Raw genomic sequence first — 13,437 nt, forward strand, 5'->3', positions numbered from 1 at the left:
CAAATCGAACGAAACAGAGAGAGAGAGTCCCCGAAAACCGAGAGGCCTACTGTGAACTCTAGGCAACATGACTGGAACGCTTCCCACTCTCCGAGAAGTTCGAGAGAAGAAGAACATTCCAGCCTGGGAACAAGATTGTATAGCGTCCTGGTCCCGTGACTTATCACTAACCATGTTTTTCTCTGGGATATGTAGTCTTCTTCTGTGGACTGCACATTCAATAGAAGTATCCATGCTTTACATGATGTTATGATGTGGAATACTGATAGCAAAATTACAAAATTACAAAACCATGACAGCCACTCTTCACGTGCCAGCCCAGCTTGTTTGTCTTGGAATTTCTTTGTCTTCTGAGTTATTATTGGCCTTTTTTCTAGAGGATCTGAGGTTCCCAGATCCTCCAGTTGGCTTTTAGATACCTTGGCCTTCTTGGGCTCAACTAGGATCCAAGGATCCTGCTAATCTAAGTCTTTTTCCCCTTCTAGCAAAATGGGTCTTAATTTCAAGGAGGAAAGTCCAGTCAAAGGTAGGGCAGCTTGCCCTGTCAAAGATGTAACTTTATTTTCCAGCTGTCTAATATGAGTTTTCAAAAGCATATTTTCATCTTTTAAGTCTTTATCCAATTAAAGATGCGCATTAATAGTGAAAAGCAGCAGCTGCGCTATGGCAGAAGCTGCTGCTATTTTTTCCTCTGTTGTCAGAAAGTGCTGTCCTAATTTACTCAGGAAATCAACCATTTTTGACATAGATGTAATAATGGGACTATTCTCCCTTATAGGTCCCCATTTCTTAATAATCTGAGTAGCACTTAACTGCATTGCAGTCAGCCCTTAAATTGCCTTCACCTGTGCTCCCAGGCCTGACTGGGTCTTTTCACCAGGTGCTCAATCAGTGGTTCAGGCTGTGACTCAACAGTTTCTATACACGTAGATACAAATTTTTGGAGTGAGGGATTACTTTTTGTGAGAGATAGTGTCACTGTTAAAGTTTGTTTCAATATATTAAATTTCTCAGAGAAAAGTCCTTTGGTAAACAGCTATTGGTGTTTTAAGTATTGTGTGTGTTGTGGTTTAACCTAGCAGGCAGCTAAGCACCACAGAACCATTTGCTCACTTCTTCCCTGCAAGTGGGATAAGGGGGAAAATTGGAAATAAAATAACTTTCATGAGTTGAGGTAAAAACTATTTAAGGAAGACAAAAAAGGAAAAGAGAAAATTAAATATACATAGGTCATTCCAAAAGTAATGCTTCCTATTTATTACTACACAAATGACAACAGATACAAAGTTACAGATACAGTACAATAACAGTATTTGGTAGAACTAATTCTCAGCTACAAAACACTATTTTTCAATAATCTCTACCTTTAGCCAGTTTGCGTGGATGAGCTAATTGAGACACTGTTCATTTCATGGTGTGACAGATGTACATGGCTTTCTAGAATGTTTCTTGTCTTTCACATCACTGTTGCCATTGCTGAAATGCCCTACCCACTCCTCACTGTGCTCGCATCCACTGTTTGGTCTCCACAAATGTTGATGAATGTGAGTGGATACCATTTTTTCCGCTTGGAGGAGTTCAGTGATACACCTTTGCTTCTTATGCACTTCCATGTCAGATATCATTTTGTCATACTGCCCCTCTTCTGCCACGTGTTGTACGGCAACAAGATGTAATTGGATACTGGTGAGAAGGTTCAACCTCTATTGCCATACCACTAGCATCTGCCTATGACATTTTGGGCCAACATAATGAAACAGGAGGCATTACTTTTGGAGCAGCCCTCATATTTAATGATTAGAATACTGGGTAGGGCTGTTCTTCATATAATGGTTTACACTGTTAAGCAACTATAGTGCTTCTGAAAACAGAATGAAGTTTGGATTCCTTTGTTGAATACCTTTTAGAAATTTCAAATTCAATTCCATTCAAGCTTGAATCAAAGAATCATAGAATATCTTGGGTTGGAAGGGACTTGAAAGATCATCTAATTCCTACCTTCCTGCTGTGAACAGGCTTGCCACACACTAGATAAGGCTGCCCAAGAACCCATCCAACCTAGCCTTGAGCACCTCTAGGGATACGGGGCATCCACTATGACGTATCAGCCAATTAACCCGACTTATCCCGAGACCTCGACTGTCCAGGGGAGAGACACAAACATGGATGCCATGATGTCTTCTCTCAATTTATTACTGCGTCACACTCCTTATATATCATCCTAAATCCCGCGCAGACGCATACACCCGCTACGCAAAACCCAATGCACGTGAAAGAACCTGTACACACACGTACCTAAACACCCCGCCCACTAACTCTTAACCTACAGGCCTAACTCAGCTATTCTAGAACACTCCATCTATTCAGAACTACTGTATGCACTCATAAATCCTTCCAAAGACAACTTAGTACCCCAACACCAATACTTTTCTGAGCAGCCTGTTTCAGTGCCTCACCACTCTTAGTGAAAGATTTCCCCCAAACATCTCATCTAAATCTCTCCCCTTTTTAGTTTAAAACCACTCCTCCCTTGTCTACCTGTGCGAAGAGTTTGTCTTCCTCTTGGTTATCGTAGAGTATCCTGAGTTGGTAGGGACTCATAAGGTCATTGAGTCCAACTCCTGGCTCCACCCAGGAGCACCCAAAAATCAGACCATATGTCTGTCTGGGCCATGACCACTTCCCTGGGGAGCCAGTTCCAGTGCCCAGCCATGCTCTTGGTGAAGAACCTTTTCCTGATATCCAACCTGAACCCCCCTTTTATGCTCCTTTTAAGTACTGGAAGGACACAATGAGGTCTCCATGGAGGCTTCTCTTCTCCAGGCTGAACACTCTCGGCTCCCTCAGCCTTTATTCATAAATGAGATGCTCCAGTCCTCTGGACTTGCTCCAACAGTTCTATGTCTTTCTTGTGTGTGGGCCTCCATTTTGTATATAGTTGGTCCAAATCACAACATAAAATGTTTTTGGCAAATACTTCTTTATAGCTTTTTTTTTTGTGTGTGTGTGTGTTGTTCTCATGAAAAAAAGGGAAACAAACTAAGCTATATTTTCTTTAAAGAAATGTGTGCTTAAAAAAGAAATAGTGTAGACATACATACAAAAACATGTAAATGTGGAGTTTGATAAAGCTAAGGGTTTGAGTAGGCGAGGAATACCCTTGAGTTACTCTAAATTATTGTTTTTTTTGTTTTTTTTGTTTTTTTTTTTTTTGTTAAAAGTATCTTTTGATTAAACTTTGAGTTTTCATTCCTGACTTACTTAATCCATTGGAATCATTTGTACGATATCCATGTTCCTGTACTTATTTAACAGTTGATTTATAGGTGAAGCTAAAGTCATTTTTTAATCATGTTTCCTTAGCTATTGCATAATATCCTGCTATCTTATTTGCAGCCAATCAGATGATGATTCTGGGTCAACATCTGCTTCTGGATCTGGTTCAAGCTCTGGAAGCAGTAGTGATGGAAATAGCAGTCAGTCAGGTAGCAGTGACTCTGAGTCTGCTTCAGAGTCAGGCAGTCAATCAGAACTGGAGTCTGATGCGTCTAGAGAGAAGAAACAAGTTCAAGCTAAACCACCAAAAGTTGATGGATCTGAGGTAAAATGACATAAATTAATGCTCTGTGGTGAAAAAACACTGTGCAGATTAGTTTCAAGAGCAGCCTTCATTTACACAATCAATAGAAATTTAATTAGAATTCTAAGGTTGGGTTAGTGAATGTGCATGCTTAGTTCTCAAGCATTGGGATCTTAAATTTTTCTGTTTGTATGTATTTAATTAGCTTTTTTTCCATGCAGAGGTATCTATTATTGCATGTTCTTTAAGACAAAGTAGCACAATATTGTTACATCTAAAATTGTATTTGTTTCTCTAATGCTTAGTTTTTTCATATAAAAAACTGACTGTACAATAATTTCAGGCTTATGTACTGTTTATTTTTTGTATGGGGAAAAGTTTGCTAAAACTAGAAAGGAAGGATTGTTTAATAATTTCTTAAATACAATGGATGAAAATTGCCTGAACTCTCCTCTGTTTCTCTGTGATATTTGACCTTAATTTGGATGATAGACCATATATATGAAAGGCAATAAAATATTCACTATGGTAAGATTCAAAGACTATTAAGGATTCTCTTCTTTACTCTTAATAAAATTGAGGTCCATCTTTAAAGGACTTCTTTGAGGGACTAGGGTATCTTGGATGAGGAAAGACTGAGAGAGCTGAGACTGATTAGAGTGGGAAAGAGACAGGTCAGGGGCCAATATTTATAAATACTTGAGGGTAGAGGAGTGTTAAAAGGATGGAGCCACACTCTTCTCAGAGGTGCCTGGTGAAAGAACAAGAGGCAATGGGCACATGCAGAAACACAGGAGGCTCTGGAACACAAGAATCATAGAATGATGTGGGTTGGAAGGGACCTTTAAGATCATCTAGTTCTGACCCCCCTGCCATGGACAGGGATACTAACAATTAGATCAGGCTGACCAGGGCCCCATCCAGCCTGACTGTGAATGCCTCCAGAGCTGTGGCATCCACAACCTCTCTGGGCAACCTGTGCCAGTGCCTTACCACCCTCTGAGTGAGTATTTTCTTCCTAATATCTAATCTAAATCTCCCCTCTTCTAGTTTAAAGTCATTCCCCCTTATCAGTATCTGCCTGTGTAAAACATTGGTCTCTCTCCTGCTTCCAAGCTCCTTTTTAATACTGGAAGGCTGCAATGAGGTTTCCCCTGAACCTTATCTTCTCCAAGCTAAACAAGCCCAGCTCCCTCAACCTTTCTTCATACGAGAGGTGCTCCAGCCCTCTGAGCATTGTTGTGGTCTTCCACAACAGCCTTGTATACAGTTGGCCTTTTGGGGCAGCAAGCACACACTGCTGGCTCATGTCCAGCTTTTCATCCATCATGACACCCAAGTCTTTCTCCACAGGGCTGCTCTCATGGTGTTCTTCTCCCAGTCTGTACACATAACCTGGGATTCCCCCAACCCAAGTGCAACACCTTGCACTTGGCCTTGTTGAATCTCATTAGATTCTCATGGGCCCTCTTTGCACCTGTCCAGGTCCCTTCAGATGGCATCCTTTCTTTCTCTTGTGTCAACTGTACCATCCAGTTCAGTGTCATCAGCAAACTTGCTGAGGATGCAATCAATCCTACTATCTAGGTCATTGATAAAGATGATCTAGATCTGAAATTCTGTCGGAACTTGATGGTGATTGTCAATAGTTTATGGGCTGGTTCGGCCCGATTCCATGATTAATGGGGCGGGGAGACTCACAAACCCATGCCCCAGTAAAGGGGGAAAGGGGGAAAAGGTAGGGAGATGGGCCTAAAAGCAAAACAGTGGCAATAATCTGAGGAGGAAAGTTAATTTACAAAATATGATATGGGAATGCAAGATAACACAATACAATATAATTGGAATTGAGGCTAATAAATCAAATAAAATGAGAGCTAGAGTGTCCAAAACCAAAGGCCTTCCTCTAATGCTGAAGGTGAGACAGCTAGGGAGCACACAACCACAGCGACGAGCAGTAAAAAATAGGGACAGTCTCATGACTTGTGAGCAGTATTATCTTTCCTTCTGAACGAGAAATGGAAACAGAATAGTGAAAGCCTTCTGGGAAATGTAGTTCTCTTCTGAGACAGGTATACTCAGAACTATTGACAGTCCATGGAACTGGAGCATTAACTCTTTAACTCCCAGTGCACTACATGATGTTATGATGAGGAATACCAGTAACAAAAAATCATAAAACCATGACAATAATTGAGTGTTGGAACAGGTTTCCCCACAGAGGTTGTAGTCTCCTTCCATGGAAATCTTCAGAAACCACCTGGACTTTACTTGCACCCTCCGTTTCCCTGAAATGCCTGCATACCAATGCACACAACATAGGAAATAAAAGGAAGAACTAGAGACCTGTGTGCAGTCACAGGGCCACGATCTCATTGCAATCACAGAGACATGGAACAGCTCACATCTGGAATGCTGTCATGGATGGCTATGTCCTCTTTAGGAAAGACATAATGGTGAGGCAGTGGAGTTGCTATTTACATGAGAGCAACTAGAATATATTGAGCTCCACTTGGAGGGGAATGATGAACAACTTCAGAGCTTGTGGATAAGAATTAAGGGGCAGACTAACATAGGTGACACTGTTGTGGATGTGTACTACAGGCTGCCTGATCAGGAGGAGGAAGTGGACGAAGTCTTCTACAAACAGCTGGAAGAAGCCTTGCAATCCCTAGCACTGGTTTTCATGGGAGACTTCTAACCATCCTGATATTTGTTGGATAAGCAACACAGCCAGGCACACAAGGTCAAGGCGATTTCTACAATGCATTAATGATAACTTTCTCACAGAGGTGGTGGAGGAGCCAACAAGGAGGGATGTGCTGCTCGACCTTCTTTTTACTAACAAGGAAGGGCTGGTCAGAGATGTGATGCTTGGTGGAAGTTTAGGATGCAGTGATCACAAGATAGTGGAGTTCAAGTGTGCTGAAGAAGCAAAGCAATAAGGAGAATTGCTACCCTGGACTTCAGGAGAACCAACTTTGACTTCTTCAAAGACCTATTTGGAGGTATCCCATGGGCTAGCGTTAGAAGGTAAGGGGGGCCCATGAGAGCTGGTAGGCGCTTAAATACCACTTCTTCCAAGCTCAAGATTGGTGCATTCCTAAGAGTAAGAAATAGGGGAAAGGTAGCAAGAGGCCTGTGTGGATGAACAAAGAACTCGAGGGCAAATTGAAAGGAGAGAAGAAGATCCACAATGTGGAAAAAGGACCTGTCCACCTGGAAAGAATATAGGAATGTTTTCAGGGCCTGTAAGACAAAAAAGAAGGCTAAGGCTCTCTTGGAATTAAACCTCGCAAAAGAGGTAAAGGATAACAAGAAAGATTTATTCAGTATGTCAATGGTAAAAAGAAGACCAGGGAAAATGTGGGTCTGCTACTAAATGAAGTGGGTGCCCCGGTAACAGGAAACACTGAGAAGGCAGAGATACTGCATGCCTTCTTTGCTTAAGTCTTTAATGCAAAGACTAGCACTCAGGAATCCAAGACCCTGGAGGTAAGAGAGAGCATCTGGGTAAAGGAAGACTTTCACTTAGTCGAGGTGGATCTAGTCAGAGAGCATCTAGCCAAAATCAACACACACAAATCTGTTGGTCCCAATGGGATGGACCCATGTGTGCTGAGAGAACCAGCAGAGATGATTGTTGAACTACTCTATCATCTTTGAAAGGTCCTGGCAAATGGGAGAGGTGCCTGAAGACTAGAGGATAGCCGCTGTCACTCCAGTCTTCAAAAAGAGCAAGTGCAGCATCTGATGCACAGACTCGGATGTGAATGATCCAAATAGTTTATTACAGTTCTCACATCACTTATATACCTTCACAAGTTTTCTTTTCCTAGCTTTTCTATTCGCCCCTACATGTCAACAGAACATTCCACAAACACTCTTCAACCGTTCATGCAGGCGCTTACCCAATCAGAGCCACAAGCTGTTCTTTCTTCTTCTAGAGGTGACCATGTTTCTCACACTGTTTATCTTGCTCCACAGCTGCTGCCCTGTACAGTCCTAGTATTCCCACAAGCAAGGAGGATAAAGGAAACCACACACTAGTCAGCCTCACCTCCGTCCCTGGAAAGGTGATGGAACAACTCATTCTGGATGCCATCTCCAAGCAATTGGAAAAAAAGGTGGTTATCAGGGGAAGTCAACATGGATTCACCAAGGGGAAATCATGCTCAACCAACCTGATGGCTTTCTATGATGTCATCTCTGGCTGGGTAGATGGGAGAGCAATGGATGTTGTGTATCTTGACTTCAGCAAGGCCTTTGACACTGTCTCCCACAACACCCTTGTAGGTAAGCTTAGGAAGTGTGGGATAGATAAGTCAATAGTGAGGTGGATTGAGAACTGGTTGGACCGGCAGAGCTCAGTGGGTGGTCATCAGCAGCACAGAGTCTGGTTGGAGGCCTGTAACTAGCAGTGTTTCCCAGGGGTCAGTGCTGGATCCAACCTTAATATTTTTACCAACAACCTGGGTGAAGGGAGAGAAGAGGAGGTCTAGCAGTCTAGGAGGTTTCTGGAGTGTGCAGAGGATAATTTTCTGACACAGCTGGTGAGAGAGCCTACAAGAGGAGCTGCCCCACTAGACCTGCTGTTCACAAACAAGGACTGGTGGGAGCTGTGGAGGTCGGGGGCTGTCTCAGACAGAGTGACCACGAAATAGTAGAGTTCTCAATTCTTGGTGGAGCCTGGAGGGGGAGCAGAAAAACTGCTACCTTGGACTTCCGGAGTGCAGACATTGAATTGTTCAGAAGACTAGTAGGGGGAAAGTCCTCTGGCATTCAGTCTTAGCGAGTAAACGGGTCCAAGAGAGCTGCTTGCTCTTCAAGAAGGAAGTCTTAAGGGCAGAGGAGCAGGCTGTCCCCCTGAGCCACAAAATGAGCCAGCAGGGAAGAAGACTGGCAGGGATGAATAGGGAGCTATTCTTGAGGCTCCAGGAGAAAAAGAGAAGAAGGGATGGCCAACTCCGAAAGAGTACAGAGAAGTTCTTAAGATATGTAGAGAGAAAAAAATCAGAAAAGGCAAAAGCCCAGCTGGAACTTAATCTGGCCGCTGGGGTAAAAAGGACCAAGAAGCTCTTTTACAAATACATCAACAGTAAGAGGAGGACTAAGGAGAATCTCCATTCTTTACTGGATGAGGCTGGGAATGTGACAACTGAGGATAAGGAAAAGGCAGAGGTTCTGAATGCCTTCTTTACATCTGTCTTTAAAGGACAGACCAGTTATCCTCAGAGTACTCCACTCTCTAACCTGAGAGTCTTGGCTGGGGAGCAGACTAACACCCCCACAACTCAGGTGGAAACAGAGACCATTCAGACCTACTACTCCAACTGGCCTGCCAGAAGTCCGTGGGGCAGGATGAGATTCACCTGAGAGTGCTGAGGGAATTGGCACACATTCTGACTACTGTGTTAAGTTCCAGGCACCTCAATTCAAAAAAAGATCAGGGTCTCCTTGAAGGAGTGCAGTGGAGGGCCACAAAGATGATGAATAACCTGTAACATATCCCACATGAGGAAAGGCTGAGTAACCTGGGTCTGTTCAGCCTGGAGAAAAGACAACTGAAAGGGGATCTGATAAATGTTTAGAAATACCTAAAGGGAGATAGGAGGCAAACGGATGAGGCCAGGCTCTTCTCAGTGATAGTGATGTGCAGAAACCCAACTCCATAGCCCAAGAGATATAGAGCAGGTATGTTTCTTTAAGCAGTATGCATACACTGGGTGCAAGGGGGGAAAAAACCAACCAAACAAAAAACACTCCTCCTAACTTATTACTAATACATAATCAATGATTTTCCCAGAATTTGTATAACATATTCATTATACTTCCAAGAATCCCTTAGCATATGGTCCCTCCCCCTTGCACATGCGTCATGAGCAGTGAGGGTCTCCTCCTGGTGGTCATGGGATGAAGGCTCATAGTCTTCCTCACTATAAACTTCTGACCTGTGGGAGGAATAGCCCCTGAACCAGTTCTAACTTGCCTTGTTGATATCTTCTCACTTACTAAACGTCCTCTAGTGCTGCATCTGATGCACAGACTCAGATGCGAACAAACCAAATTGTTTATTACAAGTTCTCACATCACTTATATACCTCCACAAGTTTTCTTTTCCTAGCTTTCCCATTCACCCCTATATGTCAACAGAACATTCCACAAACACTCTTCAACCATTCATGCAGGCACTTGTCCAATCAGAGCCACGAGCTGTTTGTTCTTCTAGAGGTGCCCTTGGTTCTCATGCTGTTTATCTTGCTCCACAGCTGCTGCTCCGTACAGTCCTTCTTGTATTCCCACACTCCATCCCCATTCTTTTAGCAGCCTCCACATACTTGCTTCTGTAAACTTATCTTTTTCCTTCATTTCTGTGAACCACCTTTCACTCTTCAATTTCCCCCATTTTCTTTAATCTAGCAGAAACACCTACCTGCTAGATTTTCCCCTTCCTCCCTAATGATTCCTGGAAGCAGGCCTCACTTCCTACTGTTTGTCTCAGCTTCTACCTCTTCTTCCACTTTTCATATTCCTTCCCTGTGTTCTGACATAATCACATTGAGCACCTTAGAGCTAAACACGTAAAACCTACCAAGAAGAATAGAGCTATACTTGCCAAGAAAACTTGCTTTAGCCACCGAAGATTTGGTAACCAACTAAGTTTATCCCATAGTCCAGAGAAAGCTGTTCCCCAATCAGCGTTACCCCTGCTTACTTCAAGCAAGATTTTTGTTTGTTGCCAAGTTTTCCTAAATCTGTCTCAATCCTCCGATCCTTGTTTATACACACACAACAACTTTGATTTATTAGAGTACACATTTCCCCTTCCTTTGCAGTTAACAAATCCAGCAGCATACTATTTTGCAATAAGATTTTGGATAAAGAGGATAGCTCCTCCAGGATTGTTCATAGGGCATCTGCCGTAGCATTCTCAATTATTCCTAAAGTTGCAGAAATTTCCACTATAGCCCTTTCCAGCTGTGCTACTCCTAAAAGGGCTCTCACAAAGCTATGGTATCCTATATTATACCTTACCAATGAGTTATTTAACCTTTTAACCGTCCTTGGATTTTGATACTGGCTCCACATAGTTCTCATTATGCCTGGTGGGAGTTTGAGCTCTCCCATCTCCCCACAGCCACCAAAAACCTTTACCCAAACGGCACTTGCTCATTAAATTACTTCCATTTTGATATTTGGGCCCACTAATGATAGCGCTATTACTTTCCTTAATAGCGGCCACTGTCAAATATAGCGCCTGCCCCTAAGTAAAGTGGCCCTTTTGACCACTTTTATATTTGTACTGAGCAGACTGATTCAGTGACAGGACCCCAAACCACAGTACTTCTACCCCTGCCTTTGGTAGTCATGGACAGACCCAGCAATCAGAAGTATAAAGTTTTAGGAAAGTTACTAATTACATTGTAAAAACAGTTATCTTCCCAGGCTAAAACACCTCCCGTGTACATTGAGATAAAGCAAATTAGTAACCGACTCCTCTTTGTGAGTTTAACAGTGCACTTACCTTGCTTTACGAGTTTAATGGTGCACTTACCTTGACAGACCAAGTAGCTCCCCAGCATCTTGGAATAACCTCCTGTAACAATACTTTAGTTACCCCACATGCCTTATTAGTTTTACAAGGAAATGCCTCCGTCCACTTTAAAAAGGTATCAGTACCAACATACAGCAACACCCCCTTTTCTTGGAAGTTGTGAGAAATCACTTTGCCGTTGTCACCCTGGAAGGTTCCCTTTCCCAATGGGCCCACTTTTACCCTGTTCCTGGTACTAGGATTGTATTTTGTAGCATCTGTTTGCCCAATATATTTTCTTATCTTCCCTTAGAACCAATTTCCATAAAATACTAAAGGGCATAACAATGTGTCCATCTGGGCTTGCACCCATCTGTCATCTTGCTCTCTCTCCTTCTAAATCATTAATTAGACTCTTATCCTCTTTAGGATATTTTACAGGTTTTGACTCAGTGTACAGTTGGAATAACGCAATAGCTACGTATAATACAAATAATACAAGAATAGTTGTAAATGGATAGCCAGAGGGCATCTATGGGAAAAACTTCACCAACTCTTTGGCCTTCAGTCAAGATGGAAAATGTTGAGGCTTGCCACCAGAACTCCACACAAGAACAATCTCCAGAAAAAGATGCTGCCTTAGTGGTGGTCAGCCCTTAAATGAAATCTAGGAGAAGTGGAGTCAAGCTCCACCCCTTCTGGGAGCACAACTGAATTATCTTCACCTGTGCTCCTGCAGCTGACCCAACACTTGCCTCAGATGGTTTAATCAGAGGTTCAGACTGTGATTAACAGTTTCCCATACACTTGGGTTCAGAGATTTTAAGGTTACCATCTAGAATTAAAGCCTTCTTCAACTACCTGTTTCGCCACCTGATTCATCATCTTATTTCCAATTTCCCGTACAGTGTTACCTTTCTGATGTCCTTTACAACATTTAATAGCCATTGGTAGATTTACCTCATGCTGTTTTCCTTGCATGTGAGCAATCCTAGCTCTTTTCAGACGGTACTATGCGTGTGTGGCACCCCAAGTAGCATCTGTCCATATACTTAAAGCTCTTGTCAAGGCAGTTTTCCCCTCGGAAGTCCCCACAGGTAATGGTTGTGCTTTGATTACCTTGTCAGTAGCAGTTACTGCATATCCTGCCTTACAGTCCTCTTGTCTCACAAAACTGCAACTGTCAGTAAACCAGGTGTCTTCTGCATCCTCTAAGGGTTCGCCCTTCAGGTCCAACCAAACAGCTGGAATGTGCAGCTTCAGTTGTTTCAAAGTAGCCATGTAATACTGGTTCTCCAGGAGTTCCACTAAGGAAAGATACTGGGTTGACAATATTAGTTACAATTATTTCTACATCACCCTGCTCTACCAGGATAGCCTGGTATTTCAGAAATCTTTGGGGTGAGAGCCAGTGCCCCCCCTTTTACCTCCAATACAGTTAACACTACGTGATATTAAAACTGTCATCCTCTGGCCCAGCGTAGATTTACAGGATACCTGAATACTGAACACTAGTGCAGTCACCGCCCTCAGGCACCCTGGCCATCCCTTACTCACTTCATCAAGCTGTTTGGAGCTTTACCATCAGTCTGTAGTTGTGTACCCACAGTCGGCACCATCCTGTCATTCATTCCTGGGAATGGACAGATTTCCCTAGCAGTTTGCAGCTCAGGGGTTTGGCAGATGGCTTCTCTCCTGGCAGTCCTTAAGGTTCAAAGTCCAGCTGTAATCTCATATCCCAAATATGTCACTTGCTGCTGAGTTATTTGAGCTTTCTGTAAACCTAAAAACTCAGCAAACTCACAGTCCATCACACACAGTCCTCTTTTGTTGCTGTGGCATCCACATAACGCAGTAAAATTCCACCCTGTGATGGAGGAACCCAGGTCTCAGGCTCACAAGTTGACCAGTTCTCAAAAATCATTAAGCTGTTCTCACAACCCTGGGTAACACTGTCCAGGTTAACTGAATCTCTTCTCCCCGTATTAGGGTTTTCCTATTCAAGGGCAAATAACCTTAGGTTTCCTTTGGCCAAACCAGGCAGAAGAGACATCCCACAAATCCCAAAGGTAAACACCACCTACTCTTTCCTTGAGTAATGAAGTGCGTGGATGTGCCACCACTGAGGGTATGCACTCCATAATTCTATTACTTGCCCTCAAATCTTGTACCAAACTAAAGCACTTGCTGTCCAAAAATTTGGCAAAAACTGGCAAAATCGGAGTTTTGTATTTGGATTCCCATTCAATTAGTAACCCAAACTCCAAGAAGCTATCTATCATTTCTTTTATCCTTCTACAGTCACATATCCTCAAAGGGCACT

General features: G+C 42.9%; 1 protein-coding gene across 15 annotated transcripts in view; it reads left to right on the top strand.

The window, feature by feature from the left end:
- Nucleotides 1-13,437, top strand: part of CHD1 (chromodomain helicase DNA binding protein 1) — a 179,347-nt gene that overhangs the window by 45,299 nt on the left and 120,611 nt on the right. For 12 of the 15 annotated variants that reach the window (XR_014939000.1, XR_014938999.1, XM_085527725.1 and 9 more), the window contains exon 3: nt 3,397-3,601. The exons of 2 other annotated variants lie outside the window; for them this stretch is intronic. Coding sequence is in view for 11 of the 13 variants with exons in the window: in XM_085527725.1 (XP_085383851.1) it covers nt 3,397-3,601 (205 nt within the window). In the remaining 2 variants the exon portion in view is untranslated. Of the gene's footprint in view, nt 1-3,396; nt 3,602-7,567; nt 7,708-13,437 lie in introns of all 15 variants that reach the window. One more of the 15 variants, XM_085527728.1, reaches the window with a different exon arrangement.

The sequence above is a fragment of the Coturnix japonica genome, chromosome W (assembly GCF_054131305.1).
Source record: "Coturnix japonica strain WE chromosome W, WE-NBRP24, whole genome shotgun sequence".
Classification (NCBI taxonomy): domain Eukaryota; kingdom Metazoa; phylum Chordata; class Aves; order Galliformes; family Phasianidae; genus Coturnix; species Coturnix japonica.